Below are 19947 nucleotides of genomic sequence, written 5' to 3'. Positions count from 1 at the left end.
GGTACCTTTTGGTGTTGGACCATGCACACCAAATGAATTTAATTACGACAATGCATGTTCTATCAATAAGCAGCCTAGGATATTTTTTCTACTTTATCTGATTTGTGCTCATTCCTTTCTACGTCTAGGAGGTTTAATATGACGGAACTAAATGTAGCGCTCACAAGCCGAAAGAAAAATAATCCACCCGGCACCGATAGGATACCGGCCGAGTTTTATAAAAATATTTCTGTTACTAGCACAAAGTTATTGATTGCTTTTAACGCAATGTATAATCGAGCATCAGTTCCGGATTTTTCCCGGTACCATTTTTTCTTTGCACAAGAAAAGTTCGACGGATGATGTGTAATGAATTACAGAGGAATAAGTTACCTAAACGCAGTAGCCAAGCTCTTTTCTCTCAAGAATACCAAGCAGGTTATAGAGACGGATATGCTACAGTAGATCAACTGTTTAACTTGACAAGTATAATTAAAATACGAAATTGTTATAAGAGAACTTAGAACTTAGAAGATGCTTTGTTTGTGGACTTCAGTAAAGCGTTTGATACGATTGATCGACAATCGCTGTATTACAAGCTTAGCTGTAGGGGAACACAATCGGCAGTTTGGGAGAGGAACGGTACGTTACGTTGGTTTAACTGTGATATGGGTAACCTAGAAAATTATGAAACCTACATGATTTTCGAGGAGGGGAGGCGTTGATTTAAATGGATTTATCATTAGAATATTGGTTTATGCTGATAATATGGTAGTGTTAGCAAGCAGTTAGAGCGTTTTACAAATTATGGTTAATAAATTAGGTGAGTATTGTAGTCTATGGAATTTAAAGATCTGCTTGGACAGTCAGAAATTATGGTGTTTAGAGGATGGAAATATTAGAAAAGTGGAAAATAAATGGAGAAATGGTGGAAGTCGTTAATAATAGAATTTTGGGACTCCTATATTGGGGAGTGAAATTAATACCGCGGCTATCTTTTAGTGCTCACTTTAACGATAAACGAAGAGCAGCTAGAGCAGCTATAAACATGGCTTGGTGACAGGTTTTAGCTAAGGCGAATCTTCCACTATCATCTGAGGTGCTCATATATGAAGGGGTAGTCCGATCTATTCTGACTTATGGAGCTGAAGTTGGGGACTTGGAGAATTTAAGGAAATTGAGAAGGTAAAAAGGTTTTTTATAAAAAAAATGCTGAATATTCCCAGTTACTGCCCAAACTGCATGTTCGATTTAGAAACTGACATAGAGCATGTGTATGTATCTATTTACGATGACCTTACATAAAAATTATGTCAATAGAGTGCTAGAGTATGAGAAAGGACGTCTGCCAAAATTTCTTCTTAAGGAAATGATAAGAGGTAACTGTGGTTGGAGAAGAGATTGGAACATGGGCGAGAGATGGGGCTTGAAATTTAACACGGACTGAGAAGATAGAAATTTTGGGTGGATAAGCTGGAAGAGGTGATAGGAGCCATTCGAGCTGTTACAAGGAAAGGAGCATTGAAGAAAGCAACTGAATTAAATTTCTGCAGTTATTATAGAGATGTAATTGGACTCGGCGTTAATATGGATTATATAAACGATGAAATGTAATTTAATGATAAAAGGTGGATATTTAAGACTAGATATGGTACATTGTATCTCGATTATAGACATGGTAGGGCTGATGATAGGAAAATGTGTGCTTTCTGTAATAAGATATTCCTCATTTCTTTTTGCGATACTCGGTACTACGTGAATACAGAATGAAATGGTTTGGAAAAAATACATTGGTAAGGGAAGAATTGTTGTAACTTATAAGAGGTTTGTGCCGGAGGAAACTAGTTGGATACGCAAGGGATGCATGGAAGTATAGATATAATCTTGTATTGGAATATAACTATTGGCCTCATAACATGCTAATCTGTAAAATTGAATCTAATTTTTTAAAATGTAATTTATATTTATTAATAAATAATTATTAATTATTTATTATTAATTAATTAAATTATTGAGTGACCTTTTCCTCTTTAGTATGTCTGGAGTAATCATATCCTAGGTATGGAATATTACGATGATCATATTTAAACGATCGCTTGAGGATATACTTACATTACTGATAACTTAAGAATGATATTTTTTTAACTATTGTCAATGTGATTGTTATTTATAACAAAAAAATGTTGTTTTATATTCTGGCCAACCACCCAGATGACTAACGGTCATGGAAGAATAAATGTTTGTTTTGTTAGGAGAGCTATTGCTTTAAATAAGTATTGTGATTTAAACCAATGAACATTTCTGAAGTCTGAATCTGAAAGTGCTATAGTATGGGTATTCCGTTTGAGATCATTTACACTGCACGTTGCGGAGGACCAGGCAATTATTCTAAAGTATAAAGGAAACGTGATGAGTCACGTTTTGAAGATCTTCCTGTGAGTAATACACAGCAGAATTTACACGCTGTTAGAGGACAGAATTAGCAATACTAAATTTGGGTTTAGGAGTGGCTTGGGTACAAGAGAAGCCTTGTTTAGTATACAGGTGCTAGTACAGAGATGCAGAGATATAAATCAAAATGTGTAAATTTGTGCAATCGATTTTGAAAAGGCTTTTGACAAAGTCCGACATAACAAAATGCTAGAAATATTGGAAACAGCTGGATTTACGATAAAGATCTACGAATAATTACAAATCTATACTGGCATCAAGTGGCAAGAATAAAGATTGAACAAGAACTGTCGGATGAAATAAGTAAATACAAAAAGAGGAGTGAGACAAGGTTGTATATTGTCGCCTTTACTTTTTAACTTATATTCGGAGGAAATATTTAAGGAAGCCTAAATGGAGACAACCGAAAGTATTATTGTGAATGGAGTAACCGTCAACAATATTAGATATGCCGACGATACCTTAGTGCTTGCTAATTGCGGATAAGACCTTCAAAATCTAATGAACAAAATAAAACAGACTTGTGATCAGTATGGATTAAAACTCAACGTTAAGAAAACTCCATATATGATAGTTAGCAAACAAAATTATATACAGGATGACGGTATAAAAGTCGGAGATGCCACACTGGATAGAGTAGAGAAACTCGTGTATCTCAGCAGTAATATCAATGAGAGCTGGGATCCAACCGCAGAAATTAAAAGTCGAATAGAACAAGCCCGAGCTGCCTTTGTAAAAATGAGAAACGTACTTTGCAGTCACGATCTTAGCATTGACCTTAGAGTTCGAATTATGAGACACCCTGAAAAATATGATCTTTTACATCTGATCATTCAGGGAAAGATCCAAGGTAATCTTGATCCTGATAGAAGAAGAACATCATGGTTGATAAATCGAAGGCAATGGTATGGAAAATCAACTACATCGTTATTTAGAGCTACTGTCAATAAAGTCACGATAGCGAATATGGTAGCCAACATGATATCCAACGATCGATAACGGTCATGGAACTAGAAGAAGAAGAAGATAAAGGAAACATTGATTATATGTTTCTAAAACTAATTGAAAAATATATCCAATGAGGTCTCTCTATAAACACCATAAAAAAGTGAATATCTAGAGTAGGAAACGAAGCAAATGATATTCACATGGTCACACGTAATAAAAGAAACAGAAACTTTTCTGTTTTACTGGAAGTAATATGTACATAGTCGGTCAGTCTGGCCAAGACTGAGTAACAACTAGACCGCTAAACAGCCTGCTGTGGAGCAGTAAAGTAACTAAAAACAACAAAATAAAAATGTACAAAACGTTTGTCCAAAATATTGGATTGTATGGAGTATCATTTATCATGAACTTTTTTGGGTAAAAAGCCTCAGCGTAAATAGTCATGGATCAGCCCAGATGGCAGTGTCAAAAATGAAATAGATTTTATCATAACAAACAGAGAAGAAATAATCAAATACATCGAAGTAGTCAACAAATTTTCAACAAGAAGCGACCACAGATTAATCCGAGCTAAGATACTATTAAATGTTAAATTGGAAAGAACAAAGATGATCCTAAAAATAAGAAAAAAGGAATGGATTCCCCCAGAAAACAACGACCTGTATGAAAATACACTAATCAGACATATACAAGACTTGCTGGATAAAATAGAAGATGTAGATCAAGCAAATAATGGCATACCGAAGGCTCTAACGGAAACGGAAAGGGAGTGCTGCCCGACCGTTCTGACCCATAAAGAAAAACTAAGAAAAAATACTAATGTAAAAGAAGACAGCTGATGGAAAAATACAGCTCCAACTACACAACAATGAAGAAATTAAATACCTAAAGATATCCACTGGTCAATCCAAAAAGACGTAAGAGAAAACAATATAAGAGTAATAACTTAAATAATTCAAGAAAACAAAAGTTTCAAAGTTTTGAGACAAAATACGAACAACATAGGCAACAAAAATATGTACAAAATCAAAAAGAAAGATGGGAACATTACTACTAATAGAACCAAAATAATTGAGGTTGCCGAATCCTTTTATCGCGAAATGTATGAGAGCACCGACGAAAGACTAGATCAGCCCCTACCCAAAATCACAAACCAGGGATCAGAATTAATGCCAGAAATAACTCCATACGAAATCAAAACGGAGCTTTTAGAAATGAAAAATAACAAACCCTCTGGCGATGACGGAGTAGTGATCGAAGCGATCAAATTAGGTGGAAATAAAATTATCCAGGCTTTGGCCAAGAGCTTTTTCTTAATGCAACAATATCGTCATTATTTTATTACACAAGCAAGGAATCATCTTCTTCTTAGGGTGCCTGTCCGTTCCGAACGTTGGCGATCATTCTGGCTATGATGACTTTGTTGGTTGCTATACGAAATAGCTGTGTTGAGGTCTTTCTATACCATGCGCTCAGGTTAGCAAGCCAGGATATTCTTCTTTGTCCTGGGGCCCTTTTTCATTCAATTTTATCAATCTGCCTTGATTTCTCATTATATGTCCCAAGCACTGCAGCTTACGGCTCTTCACGATGTTGATCAAATCCGCGGTTGTGTTCAACCTCCGCAGTACTTCTTCATTGGTAACTTTGTCTGTCCATGGTATCTTCAGGATCCTTCTGTATGACCATATCTCAAAAGCCTGAAGTTTTGATAGAGTTTCCGCCTTCAATGTCCATGTTTCTACTCCGTACATAAGCACTGAGTACACATAACATTTAAGGAGCCTTATTTTTGTTTCTAGGGTGAGGTCATGGCTCATATCAGATATAAAAACCTACCGTCCTATTAGTTTGCTTTGATACATATATAAACTTTTTACAAAAATTATCAAAAAAAAAGACGACTAAACTGAACGCTAAATTAGACTTCTATCAGCCTAGAGAATAAGCTGGATTTAGATCAGGATACAGTACTAACAACCACTTACTAGTGATAAAGTACCTGGTAGAGAAATCTGCAGAATACAACAAACCAGTGGCGCTGATATTTGTCGACTACGAGAAAGCATTCGATACCGTAAGCCATTATAAAATGTTAAAAGCATTGACAGAATGACGAATAGACCATCGCTACACTAACATAATCAAATATATCTACCAAAATGCCACAGCTAGCGTAAGATTATCTTAACAAGAAACAAATAAATTCTGTATACAACGAGGAGTACGGCAAGTACGACATCGTCCTTATAACCGATCGTATGGATGATGCAATAATAATGTTTGAAAAATTATATCACGCTTCATTGGAGGTCGCACTAAAGATTAATATGAACAAGACGCAAATAATGACTAATCTTGTGCTAAATCTAAATATTGCTGCTGATGGAAGGGATATTGTGCAAACTACATCGTATAAGTACTTAGGACATGAAATTCGGTTGGGCAGAGATAACCAGGCATGTGAGCTTCCACGTCGCATAGGATTAGCCTGGGCAGCATTTGGTAAATTAACTGGTGTTACCTGTACTCACTCATGGAGAGGAAACATTAACACGTACAAAAAAGGTAGTGAATAAGATTCGCTTGACTCAGAGAGGGCTATGGAGCGCCAGATGTTGGGTGTCTCTCTGAGGGACCGAATCCCAGATGAAAAAATACGTCGTAGAACAAAAACAACAGACGCCATCGAAAAAATCGCGTCGCTAAAGTGGGATTGGGCAGGACACGTCGCCGGATTATCAGACAACCGATGGACAAAACGTATTGTGGAGACCAAGACAAGAAGCAATACGTAGCAGAGGACGCCCACCAACTAGATGGACTGACGACCTGAAGTGTGTTAGCAATAACTGGATGCAAGCCGCACAAGACAGAGACAGATGGAAAGAGCTGAGGGAGACCTATGTCCAGCAGTGGACATATATAGGTTGATGATGGAGTAGAACTTTGTAGTAAAATGTATCTAATAAAATAAGACTATTTTAATAAAAGACGCTGGAAACTACGAAATATAAAATAAATCACATAAAGATCTTTTTTTTTTCAATTTTTTTTTCCTGTTTTGTGAACAATTCTGAAATGGCAAAGTAAAATTCTAACAGGGAATGAAAGAGAAAACGTAAAAAATATGATTATAGAAAAAATAAAAAGATATCAGGTTCAAACAAAAGAAAGATAACAGAAAACGAGGTTGAGAAAGCAGAAGTAAAATTGATATGAAATTGAAAAATCGGCTAGAAGAAATGATTGAAATAAAATGAAAAGACAAGAAAAATAGTGGAAGAGGAAAGGAAGTATACAAATAAAAATTATAGGAACGGATTTTTTATAAAAAAAAAGGGATGCGAGCGATAGGCAATTATTATAACGGTAAGCGATATTAACAGTTAGAAGTCAGGGAAACGTATAAAAAACTACGACGAGATGAAAAGGGGAAAAATCATTTATAAGAGTTAGAGATACTTAAAAGTAAACAAAAGGCTAAAAAATAATGTTGGTCAATTTGATCAAGAAAAAAGGAAAAGTGATGAGTAGAAAGGGAATGCTAAAAATAATTTTGAGAAAATGAATAATGACATAACATAAAGTACCATTTAACCCTTAAAAGACTATGGTTGCCATATGGCAACCATTGAAAGCAGTGACCTAAATCATTTTTTCAGTAGGTTTCTCTATTAAAAAGATGATGGCACATGCTATTCTGAATAGTAAAATAAGTATATTTTAACGTAGTACTGAAAGTTCAGTCTCAGGTTAGTGCTGGTTTGATTAACATCGTTGTGTATATATCCGATTTTTGTTGGTGCAAAAAAATGGACATCAGATTTGTGTAAGTAACATTTTAATACCTAATATAAATTATTTTTTGTTTAATATACGATTTTATTTATAAGAATAGACTAGATTTTAATTATGTTGCAATAGTTCGTTATTTTCTTTTAGTGTGTAAATATTTTAGGGCGAGAAAAACTGAAATTGTCATATGGCAACCAGAGTCTCTTTCGGCACCGATTATTTTAATGTTTTTATTTTAGAAGAGGCTTTACTCTTGAAGAGGCATTACAAATGGCGTACGCGGACGATTTAGATGTGGAGGGAATCTACATTGAACCACCAGACACAAATAAATTGACCAATGAAGATTCTGCCGATGAGGATAATGGTGGTATGGTAGATAATTTACCAACAAGCCAGTTACGACCTCCAGCCGAGCTTCAGGTTCGCAATTCGAACGAAAAGGATTTTGCAATGGAGAAAATAAACCAAGATATATTTTGTATTTTTACGAAAAAGATAGGTTATAAAGTTTTATTTACTTTTAGGTAAACTGGGACTAAGAGGGAGATTTGGAAGCAGTAACTGCACGCCCTTTGAACTTTTCGAAAAGATTATTAATGAAGAATTAATCGAACTACTGGTTACAGAATCTACGAGGTATGCGCATTTTAAAAATTTAGCAGATCCCCAAATTACGATCAACGAAATGAAATGTTTTATAATAATTTTGATCATAACTGGATATACGAATTATCTGGCAAAAAATACTAGTGAGACATGGAATCTGACATGATAAATAAATGTGTTTCAGAAATGATGCGACGAGACAAATTTTTAACAATTTACAATTTACGACAGAATTGGAACGATAAGGGAAAATCGTATTCCAAAAAACTGCCCTCTGAAAAATAAAACCCAGATGACAAAAGTGAATCGAGTTGAACATGACTCTGATCTTGATAAAGAAAATGGAATACTTCTTGTTGTTCGTTGGGCTGACAATAATGTACTCACAGTTGCGTCAACAAGTCACGGAATTTTGCCGCTACAGAAAATAAAAAGGTTTTCTCGAAAAGAAAAGAAAAATATTTTAGTTCCTAGACCATATGTTATCTATAAATACAATTTAGCAATGGGAGGGACAGATCTCATGGACGAGGTATAGAATAAGTATAAGGGGTAAAAAATGGTGGTGGTGCATTTTTTCTTGACTTATTGATGTATCAATACAAAATGCGTGGATTATTTACAAGCAGTCTGGCCACAACTGTACACAGCTACAATTTAGACGTGACATTGTAAAATTAGCTTCTACTATGTTTAGAGATCCACCTAAAACTTTAGGTCGACCATCGTTAAGCTTATCATCCAGCACTAATAGTAAAGTAAGTGATGATATTAGATATGACAATCTTAGCCATTTTCTGGTATCTACTCCGGAAAATAAGAAAATGAAATGTGCAAATAAAACGTGCAAGTCTATAATGAGAACGATGAGCTCTAAATGTAACGTTGGCTTATGCTTAGCGTGCAATGTGCAATTTCACACTAAATAATTTATAGTTTTTATTGTTCATTATTTTCATAGTTTTAGTAATTTTTATTTTTATTATAATATAGGTAGTAGGAAGGACTACGGTTGCCATATGGCAATCTTCTTTTTTTTATAGAAAATACTTAAATTGTTTAATTTTTTTATTATAATTTTAATATTTGTTCAAAATAAAACATAATTCACGAACTCTTTTTCAGTTTTTTAATAAAAACAAAAGTCCGTCTTTTAAGGGTTAATTAAATGATTATAAATTAAAAATCACACACTTACCTAAACTGAATATCAACAATACAAGATGGACAAGTTATAAACTCTACTGTACACTTATTATACAAACTAACATTTCTATTTTGAACCAATACATTATTTTTATATTCTGCCAACAGTGTGCCACTTTCTCCAGGCTCCAAATAAAATCTTTTGCCATTATTTTTCCCGCAGATATCGTTTAATAAACTTTCGGTGCACGAAACAAAAATAGGGATTACAAAGAATAAAAAATTAACCAAATGCATCTATGGCTGTTACGTTTTCTACGATTTTAAATGTAAAAATTTAATTTGGTGTCTGAAATACGACTAATAACATAATGATAAAAGAAGCCCTGGAACGTATCCGTTGATCTTGTTAGCTTGGTGGGTAGGACTTAAAAAATAAACTTCGTAGACAAACGTGCTGACCTGTGAAGTAATTAACACGAGCTGTACTTACTTGTTAAATTTAGTTTCAAAATGTACTTTAAAATATTAAACCCATAGAAATAGTAGATACTTACATATTTCTATGTTATTTTTAAATGAACGCATTAAATACGTAACGAAAAGATTATATCTTGAACATTATTACTCCAGTAATAATCTAAAAACCATACGAACAAGCTGAATTTTGCCGAGAATATTAATTTTGGGCCACTTAAAAAAGATGTAAAAAAGTTTTCCACTTTTACCTCCGGTCTTCCCCCTAAAAACTCCCCTTGCAGGGAGGTAAAAACTAAAAAACTTGATTTACCAAGAATCTGTACGCCGTAGAAAAAAATATTTCAAATAAAAAATGTAGCTGAGATAATTTTAAACAAAAATGTTTATTAACACTTTTTGTGTAGAATGAACCATTCTCTCAGAAATATAACGCTTGAAGCGACCGTCGATTTTGAATGTCAGTTACGTGCGCGAAATCAATGTTCAATAAAATTTGTATCAGCTCGATGGAAAAAATTCGATATCTTTTGATCCAAGTGTCCTATCGACAAAAATCAAGATGCATTTTAAAGGTAAAGAGTGCAGCTTTTGTACGCCGTTTTGTATTTTGCCGCGAATAAATTTAGTTTTTATAAAGGTGTTAAATAAATAAACGTGGCACGATTTTTGCCATTTTCTATTATTCTTGTAAGATCAGTACAATCTATCTTATTTATTGACTGGCCACTATAAAGTTTTGATTACTAGAGCTTAACTTTTAAAACCTATGGTGTAACATTTTTTTATAGTTAATATATTAAATTATTTCTAATCCTTTTACCCCGTTGCTGAGATGCCGATGGCCGTATTTGCAAATAATATATACGCGGTTGGTCGGTTGTCCATTAGGAAATTTTATTGAAAATTACCGAAATATTACGGAACAATCTACCTACTTATTTAAAAACGACGGTTTAGGTAATCATCGGTTAATTCCTTCCGGCTCTAAGGCCGGATTCCTTTATGATAAATTTGTTAAATATCGCCGAAGGCACGTTGTCGTAATTTTTCTGAAGGGAACGTAATTCCGGGGATTTTATATTTCATCACGTTCCTAGCTAGAAGGGTACCGTTAGTTTCGATGTTCGTTAGAATCTTTTTGTCTTCTTAGAAATAGATACAGGCTAATTGTCATTTTCTCCATCTTTTTCTTGGGTAGTTTGGTAAATTTTTGCAGAAAGGAGACCACTTCTCGGTGGGCATTCGTCGAGTAAAGACGCTTCGCTCACATTATCGTCTCTGTGTTAATTTATCTGTGCATTTTCTTTCTAAGTGTATATACACTTGTATATTTGAGTTTTTTGATCTATCATATTAGATTAAATATTGGTATACAGTACCTTTAATTTTAATTAACTTCAGTGCTTGATACAAGTAAAGTATTATAGTAAATTAAATTAACTTCAGTGAAATAGTGCAGCAGTCATCAGGAATTACTGTAAATTACCATAATCATCTGGGCGAATCTAAGTTGATCCATGTCTTTAGACAGATCTAAGAAATTTCAATAAACATAATTACGAACATTTAGTTCTCAATCATTAAATAACAGTGCGAGATAGATAATCAAGTTAACCAAGTGCGGTTTGGTTAAATTTTTATTTCGGTAACCTTTTTGTATTCTTGTAAATTTAGATTTGATTAATTTTTGTTATTTGCTATAATTGTTATGCATTTTTAACCCAGTGTCTCGAGATATGCCATTAAACAGCAAAGAGAGACCTTCTTTAATCAACCTTGGTTGAATTTTTTTCTTACTCACTATCAGGCTCTCTTCGCTGATAATTGAACTTGTGCATTATTATATTGTTGTATTTGTAAAGGTACTTATTATTCATATTACTGCTTATTTTTATGTGTACACCACCATTTCATAATTGATGGTGTATTTTTATTACTTGTATGTACATTCAGCTACCGACATCAGTGTGTTGTTGAATATATTGTTTTTGTTTTATGTATGTATTTTATTTGTCGACTCCTAACAAATTTCCTGATATAACCATAACTCTGAATAATATTTGCTTTTTATCTTTAAGTATTACTATACCTTTGACCAGTAGAAAGATCAGGCCGATTAAGTTTCGTAGGTAAGTAGATGGACGGAGTCCACCTATGTTTATTATTTGTTTATATAGTGTGTTGACCAAATTTATTTAATAATTAACTGTTGGTATCTTTCCTTGGATTTGGTCTCAGAACCAAAATATCTTTCTTTATCTCTTTTCTTTTCTAAGGTTTCTTAATTTCCTCCTTAAACTTCAAAAAAAAATTAAGTGACGCCCTGTTTCTATCTTATCGTATCTTTGGTAATTTTACCCATCTATCTTTTTGTTTATTTCTGTATCTTTTCCAATATCTCTTATCCTATCTTTACTTATTTCGTCCGTTGGACCCTTTTCCGGTTCCAAAAGCTAGTTTCGAACTCACGACTCGCTCTCCACCAACCATCTGGCTAACGTCCGCAGTGTCTCCATTGGTGACCTTTCTAGCACCATCAAAAAAAGGTTTCCGAGGTTACAATGGCATGAAATTTTAGTTTTGAGTTTTGGCAACAAATTTGAGACATTTGAAATATGCTTAAAAAACGTTTGAAATTATATAAAATTTCATATAACAAACAATCTAAAACGTTTAAAACAAAATTTCTGCTACAAACTACACCTCAAACTATAGGCTTATCATACGTCCCGGTTTAACCGGGATTGTCCCGGTTTTAGACATCGGTCCCGGAGTCCTGGCCGGTTTGTCATTTTGTCCCGGTTTGACAAAACTGTCGTAATTTTGAATTTTTTCAAAGTGATTTCACACGAATGATTTTTTTCCTCCTGGATCCATATTTACTGATAATAAATAAGATTATTCACGTTCGTATCATATAAACAATTCTAATAATGATGACTGCACATCTGACTGATAAGATATTTTAATAGGGTTCCCACAGAAGACGTGCTTAGTTCTCGAAATTATAAAAATGACCAATTCAGCAATTCACCGTATCACATTTCTTAAACACATTATTTTAGTGAGTCGTTAACGAATATAAACATTAAAAAAATTAAGAATTGAATTTAAAAAAAAAAACAGATCTCAGTTCACCCTTATCATTTGCAGTGCGATTACATTTCGTTTTTTTTTTTTGTGAACGGTGGTAAAATACGAAAACACTTTGTGTTTTTTAATTGCTGTGTTTGATTTAAAATGCCAAAAAGAAATTGCAAATTCACAAGCGAACTTGAAAAATATTATCCTTTTATATCCTTATTTTTGCATTACAAGATATATCTTTCTCCTTAATTATTTTGTTCAAGACCCCAGTATATCTGTTGCTCTTGGGCAGTATCAGGTTGATTTCAGTTCCTTCCTTACATATCTGATCAATAAGTGTACCTAAGTACATATGACTGACACACTGAGTCTTACAATTTTTTCTAGAACTATATTGAATAGCAAGGTGTACAACGGGCCTCGTTGGCGAACACCTATTTTCACTTCGAATTCTTTTTGAGACTCTACCATGGCATTTCACAGGGCAAATGCTTTTTCTAATTATTATTTTTACTAATCTTACTATTTTTCTAGCACTTGGAATTCTTTTAGCGTTTCTATTAATTTGTTTCTGTCTATTGTATCGTAGGCGGCTTTGTAATCAATGTACTAAAATGTAAAAAGTACTTGTGCTGAAATGTTGTATTCATAGCAATTGATCAGGATTTGTTACAGCGTAAAAATTTTATCGGTTGTTTATCTTCTCTTGCGAAATTCTCCCTGGTATTATCTTAGATTCTTCTTCACATATGTTTCTAATCGTTTTTTAATTAGTATGGCGAGCCCTTTGTATATTACCTCTAACAACGATATTCCTCTATAGTTTGCGCATTCAGTTCTATCTCCCTTTTTGTGTAGGCATAGGAATTATAATGGACTTGTACCATTCTTGAGCATTTCTTCGGCATCCCACACTTCTACTATTAGCTCACGAAGTTGGTTTCGTAAAGCCTCTCCTCCATATTTTATATTCTCTTCCACAATACCGCTCTCTCCGGGGCTTTTTTTATTTTTCATAACTTTTATTATGTCCTCAATTTCTTCTCTTGTGGACTTTGGTATTTCTTTCTTCTACCACTATTTGGGGCTTAGGAACAATATAATTTTCTTCAGTAGTCACTCCGTCATTTAGCAGCTCTTGAAAATATTGTTTCCATCTTTCACATATTTGGTCTTCCTCCACTATCAGGTTTCTTTACTTATCTTTTACATTCCTCGTTCTTTCCTGGTATTCAGTTTTAATGTATTTTTACCTTTTTGTAGAAATGTTTTATTTGGTCTTTCTTGTAATTTTCTTCGATAAGTTTTATTTTATCATCTATATACTTTCTTTTCCGCGCCCCTAAGATTATCTTGATTTTTTTTTTGTTGTTCGGCATACCTTTCTAAATCATCCTGTTTTTGCGATCACAAACTTTTTAATCTCAAAGCTAATCTTTTTTTAACTTTGTTCTACATTCGTTATTGAACCAGTGGTTTGTTCTAAATTCTTTTGTACTTGGTATGTTCTTCGACGTTGCTCCCTTTATAGTGTTTGTCATTTTCAAGAACTTTTGTTGTATGTTACTCACAGTAGCACTATCTTATTTGGCGTAGGTTTCTTGTATATCTTTTTGATAATCCTGCACTACCTCAAATTTTCGCAGTTTTTTTAAATTAAATTTAGGTTGCACTTTCTTTTTCCGTTTATGCTTTGTAATTATTGCATCGCTCATATTAATTATATCCAAAAAATGATAAGAGTCTACGTCATCTTCTATGCACGTTTTCACATTTGTTATTAAATTGGAGAACTTCTCTTGTATTAAGATGTGGTCTATTTGATTAGTTTCATGTGATCCCGGAATTTTCTACATTCCTATATATATTCTTTCTCCTGAAATGTGGACTCATTATTTTCATCCTATTTTCAACTACGAATATCATTATCTTTGGCCAGTATCATTTATTTTTCAAGCAGCCGATACCTTTGGTGACTTCAAGACAGACTTTCATAACTAGAGTATTGCTTGATGGCAAATTAACTCATTTGACCGCTGACGAGGAAGATGGTCAAGAAGAAAAGAGCACAATCAAGAATGTTAGTAATAACATTAAAAAGTCCGCTGCAAGATTTCTCGGAAGAGCAGGAGTGAATTTTGATTTTTAGAACAATTATCATTTATATTCATATATTTACTTTCGCCCCCTGTTATGTTTTTATATGTATCTTCTCTTCCAACTTTGCTGGCGTCGCCTATAATAATTTACCTTCGGAACGTAACCCTACGTTAAAAAGAGATTACTGTATTGGGAGAAAAAGTCCTGGTTGCGTAAAATTAGAAACTGGACAGAACTAAGAAGCTTTGAAGAACTTATAAAAAAAACAGGGGAAGATAAAAAGGTTTGCCATAAAAATAAGTATTTTGTCACACATGCAGTGCGTGTAAAAGTAAAAAGTAGTAGAAACTAAGATAGACTTAGAGAGAGGTATCTTTAAGAAAATATCTTGCGTAACTGAGTGTTATTGCTACGTAGCTGCATTATGCGTGCTAATGATTTGAGAACGCATTTAGTACATTCTAAAAATTAATTAAAAATTACTTCCCCGATCTTTAAAAATCCTTAGATTCGGGGGAAAATCCCTAGACACGGCAACTGTTTCTGTAAAACTCAAAACATTTTTTGATGAAATTGATTCAACCTACATTAAAAATAAATAGCTTCCATCCATCCAACCAATGGCACTACAGCAAAAATCGGGCCTTGGCCTCCTTCAACAAGCTTCTCCAATCATTTCGATTTACCGCTGTTCTTTTCCATGAACGCAGTTTTGTTCATGGGCAGTTCCTGGCATCCTCATCGACTTCGTCTTGCCATCTCTTTATAGGTCTTCCAACAGGTCTTTTTCCCTGCATTCTTGCTATTAGTTTTTTCTGGGGATTCTATTCTCATGCATGCGGACCACGTGCCCTGCCCACCGTAATCTCTGCAGTTTAGTGTATTGTGCTAGAGGTGGTTCGCTATATTGCTCGTTTATTTCTCTATTATACCTAATTCGCCAGTTGTTGTTTTCACTTATTGGGTCCAGTATCCTACGTAATATCTTTCTTTCAAACACATCTAATGCATTGGCAGATTTCTGTGTCACCACCGATTTTTCACAACCATAACTTCCTATGGGCCTGATTATTGTTTTATAGACCCGGAGTTTTGTTTTCCAGTGTACATCTCGCGATTTGAATATGTGGCCCATCGCGAAATAGGCTTTATTTGCCAGCATAAGCCTTCTATTTATTTCCGGTTCTTCTTCATTGCTTGCGACCAGATCCATTCCTAGGTATGTGAATCTATTCACATGTTCTATATCGTCAATAAAGTGTTGTTGCGCCGGTCTATTTGATCTGATTTGTATGAGTAGTTTTGTTTTATTTGTATTTATTGCTAGCCCTACTGCTTCTGCACTCTGTTTCAACTCAACATAGGTTTCTTCGGCTGCATTCACTGTTCTGCTCATTATGTTTATAGCATCTGCGTATGCTGCTAATTGGGTAGATTTGTTTGTATGTTATTTCCGCTCACCGTCAACCGTCTAATTAAATATTCAAGAACAAGATTAAAGAGCGTTGGAGCCAGTCCGTCGCCTTGTTTCAGTCCTTGCGTTATCGTAAACGCATCAGTGATCTGTCCCTGAATACATACCTGTGCTTCTGTTTCTGTCATTGTCATTTGCACTAGTCGTATTAATTTTGATGGTATGCAAAATTCTTCCAATATATTAGGTAGAATTGTTCTATCTATTGAATCATAGGCTTGTTTAAAATCTACAAAGAGATTGTAAACGTCCATGTCATATTCCCATGCTTTGGCTAGTATTTGTTTAACTGTAAATAGTTGGTCAATGGTAGATCTATTTTGCCTAAACCCTGCTTGATATTCCCCAATGATTTTTTTCGTGAGAGGTTGGACTCTTCGATTAATGATGTTTGTGACTATTTTGTATCGCGAACAAAGTAAAGAGATGCCTCTATAATTCTGACACAACAGCTTGTCTCCTTTTTTATGAATAGGGCAGATTATACTTTTCTTCCATTGTTGGGGGATTTCTTCTTTTATAAAAATAAATAGCTTAATGACGATAAAGTACAGTACTACAAGCTCCAGTCGCTTGAAATTTTTCCACTACGTATCCCCACTTTCTTCTGCCCATGGCAGTCGTCCTACAAACACTTTCTCTTTGTAGATCATATTTACACGACCCCTTAACGTTTTTTCGTAATCACCAAATTCTTCGTCTTCTCTAATCTCTCAGCAACATATTTTTCTTATCTTTCATATAACATTATTGTCGTTATTCTCAACCGCCGGAATCTTTTTCCGGTGTAAACCAAATAAACCTGGTTTGAACCAAAAAACCTGTTTGTTTTTTTGGAAAAAACCTCGATTTTGCCAATCCTGCTTTGGTGTTCGTTCATCGTCTCCACTTGTTTTCTCCCACTTTAACTCCTCCAAAGACCTTTTTCAGAACACCAAGATATGTTAAATAAATAAAAACCAATGTTAAGTCTAAAATATTTATTAAAATCTAAACGTTATTATCTGGCACAGATAAATCACAAAACCAAGATTCTTTGGTGTGCATAAATATTATTTTAACGTTAGGTCCAATATTCATGTAACATATTATTATTCTACTTTAAGGAATACAAAAAGCTAAATATTTTAAACGTAACTTTATAACTATATCATAACACAGCGAGAAAAATAAACTATATGTGTCTATGTGAGGCAGTTTAACATTGATAACTACTAAAAATGGTGATTTTATTATATATGAGTTCTAGAATAATGAGGACAATCGGGAATATACATCCAAATAAATGAAACATTTTTCGTCGTAGTTGAGACTATTATTTTTAAAAATTATATAAAATCAAGTTCTACATCAACTAAATAACCTACCGTTCGCTATCTACCATAATTATAACAAAAAGAGAAATATAAAATTAAGAGAATAGTTTTCACATAATTTTACCCTGGAGGAAGATTATCACGTATCAAAATCATTGTAAAAAAAAATGAAGTAACTAAAGCGTAGTTTCTTACAGATCAGTACATATTACAGGCTAATTATTAGCCCAACTATTATAGTTAGAAGATCTTAACATTTGACGACATCGCAATCTTCATCCAATGTTCAGACAATTTATTTAGTTAATTTTGTTATATATAGTCTACATGAAACAATAAAATCATTAGAATTTTTTGGTCCTTTGAGCCGGATAGAAGTCTTAATGACAATATTCTGTTTTGTTATATTAAGGAACATTATAGTATACATATATAAAAAACGTAAGATTTTCAAATTTACAGTTTTTTGTAACAAACAGCATGGTAAAAGCACAATTAGTAAATACAACAATACATTTAAAAAACTGAGGAGAATTCTTACAAATTAAATTCTTGTTAGTGCATTTATTAAAAATTAATTTTAATCAAACAAATCAGCAATGTCAGTGTTTTATTAATAATATATTATAGCCAATATAACCTACAGATATGTCCATTGTGCACAGATTATGTGCTTTCAGTTGAGAATGGGTTGTGAATATCATATAATACAGTCTACAGTAAAAAAAATACAAAAACGGTAACAAAATTTGAAATTTGAGTTTTTAAAACAAAAAGTTCCTTTGCATTGTTTTACTTTCGTCTCACACAAATTTAATCAAGTAGGTGTAGATTTTTAAGAATCGCTGGAATATATCGTATTAAATGCATGTTGGATTAAAATATAAACATTAAAAAATAGATCTATGAACATAATAATATAAGGAAATACAAATATACTATTCTAGATATTAAGATTGCCATATGGTGCTTACATATCAAATTGGATGGAAAAGGATTACAATGTGGGTATTGAGTGGTCCATCAAATCCTTCAGTAGTGAACCCTTCATTCTGAAAAATAAGAATGGTAAAGTAAACTTGAAACTGACAGAAAATTTAATTTATATTTTTTGTAATATCGAATCATCAAATAAGTATGTCAAAAAATACACAAAATATGTAATGTAAAACGTTACAATCTAAGCTTTCTAATTTATAAACTGTTCTGGGTTATATTGTAGTTAAGGGTTAATTTAGGTTGTAGTTGTAGGTTATATTACAATTAAGTTATTGATTAATAAGCAGAAATCCCAATTACAGAACCTAACCAGTAACATGAGTGATACAATATGGAGTCCTCTTCTATTGAGCATCATCATAGACGAAATAATAAGAAAGGTGAGTAAAACGAAACAATATAATAATAATAGTCTCCCGTTTTATACCGCTGTCGCGGCTTTGGGAGTATAGCAGGGTAGTCTGCTATATCTAGGGCCTACGGTATACAAGGAAGGTAACATGGCCAGTGCTACGCTTCAACCGTCTATTATTACCCCTGGTTTTACCCAAGGTACTCATTTTTATTCAGGCTGAGTCGACCTGGGGCCTATAGACATTTTTAAAATGTCTAGATGTTCTTGCCGGCGGTAGGATTCGAACTCCGGACAACCGGCTTGCGAGACAAGCATCCAACCGCTTGCGCCACGCAGGTCCGCGAAACAATATAAAATGGTAGAAAAAACATATCATTTAAATATACGTTTTGCCATATGGTGGACCGTAGATACTTTCCCAGTGCGAATTATGTTCTGTCGGGTAGGCTTTTTACGGTCGCGGATGGTGTTCTTATGGTCTGCTTTTGTACTTGATTCTCTTCTGACGAGTCCTCAGCTCTTCATTGCTATGTATTCCCCGATGACCTGCACCCATACCTAACATCGAGGAGAGCTGAGAAAAACTCAAAAATAACAAAATTAACGCAGCAACGAGTGAGGAAAGAAACGAACACTATCATATCAAAAAAGAAAACCCCATGGTTTAGAGAGAAAGTGAAGACAAAATTGTAAAATTTGAAGACAAATTGTAAAATAATTAGCATAATTCAAGGAAAATTGACAAGTATAGAGTTCACTGTTTCCTGTTTCTATGAGCTGTATGGTTTTAAAGTCTATCAGTAGAGTGCTAACCTGGCTGTAGACCCCCTCCTCGTTTATCCGGGCTTTAGGCCTTGGTAACGCAAAGGCTACTGGAAACGGCAGAAATGAGAGTACTGAAAAGAATTACAGGAAAAACGCTGAGAGTTCGAAATAGAAGTGAAGATATTAGAAGAAAATGTAACGTAAAGTGTATAAATGAATGGACACAAAATAGAAAAAAAGAATGGAATAACCGCATAAGTAGAATGGAGGAGACCCGTGTCGTCAAAATACCAAGAGATAAGTCACCAATCGGCAGAAGAAGTATCGGACGACCGCGCAAAAGATGGGAGTGACAACCTTCCATAGAGGTATTAATCCGCCAATGAACAAGCAGAACTGCTTATAACGAGGAAGAAGAAGAAGAAGAATAAGATTTGACT

General features: G+C 33.9%; 2 protein-coding genes across 2 annotated transcripts in view; both read right to left on the bottom strand.

Moving 5' to 3' along the window:
• Window positions 1-9273, bottom strand: part of Culd (CUB and LDLa domain) — a 52277-nt gene extending 43004 nt beyond the window's left edge. The window contains exon 1 of the mRNA XM_072525759.1: window positions 8984-9273. Coding sequence (XP_072381860.1) covers window positions 8984-9228 — 245 coding nt within the window. The 5' untranslated portion in view covers window positions 9229-9273. The remainder of the gene's footprint in view (window positions 1-8983) is intronic.
• Window positions 9274-17037: 7764 nt separating this feature from the next.
• Window positions 17038-19947, bottom strand: part of LOC140436710 (syntenin-1-like) — a 29202-nt gene continuing 26292 nt past the window's right edge. The window contains exon 5 of the mRNA XM_072525758.1: window positions 17038-18440. Coding sequence (XP_072381859.1) covers window positions 18386-18440 — 55 coding nt within the window. The 3' untranslated portion in view covers window positions 17038-18385. The remainder of the gene's footprint in view (window positions 18441-19947) is intronic.

Source organism: Diabrotica undecimpunctata, chromosome 3 (genome assembly GCF_040954645.1).
Source record: "Diabrotica undecimpunctata isolate CICGRU chromosome 3, icDiaUnde3, whole genome shotgun sequence".
NCBI classification, from domain to species: Eukaryota; Metazoa; Arthropoda; class Insecta; order Coleoptera; family Chrysomelidae; genus Diabrotica; species Diabrotica undecimpunctata.
Note: the sequence above shows the minus strand (reverse complement) of the source record. Positions and strands in the feature narration are given on the sequence as shown.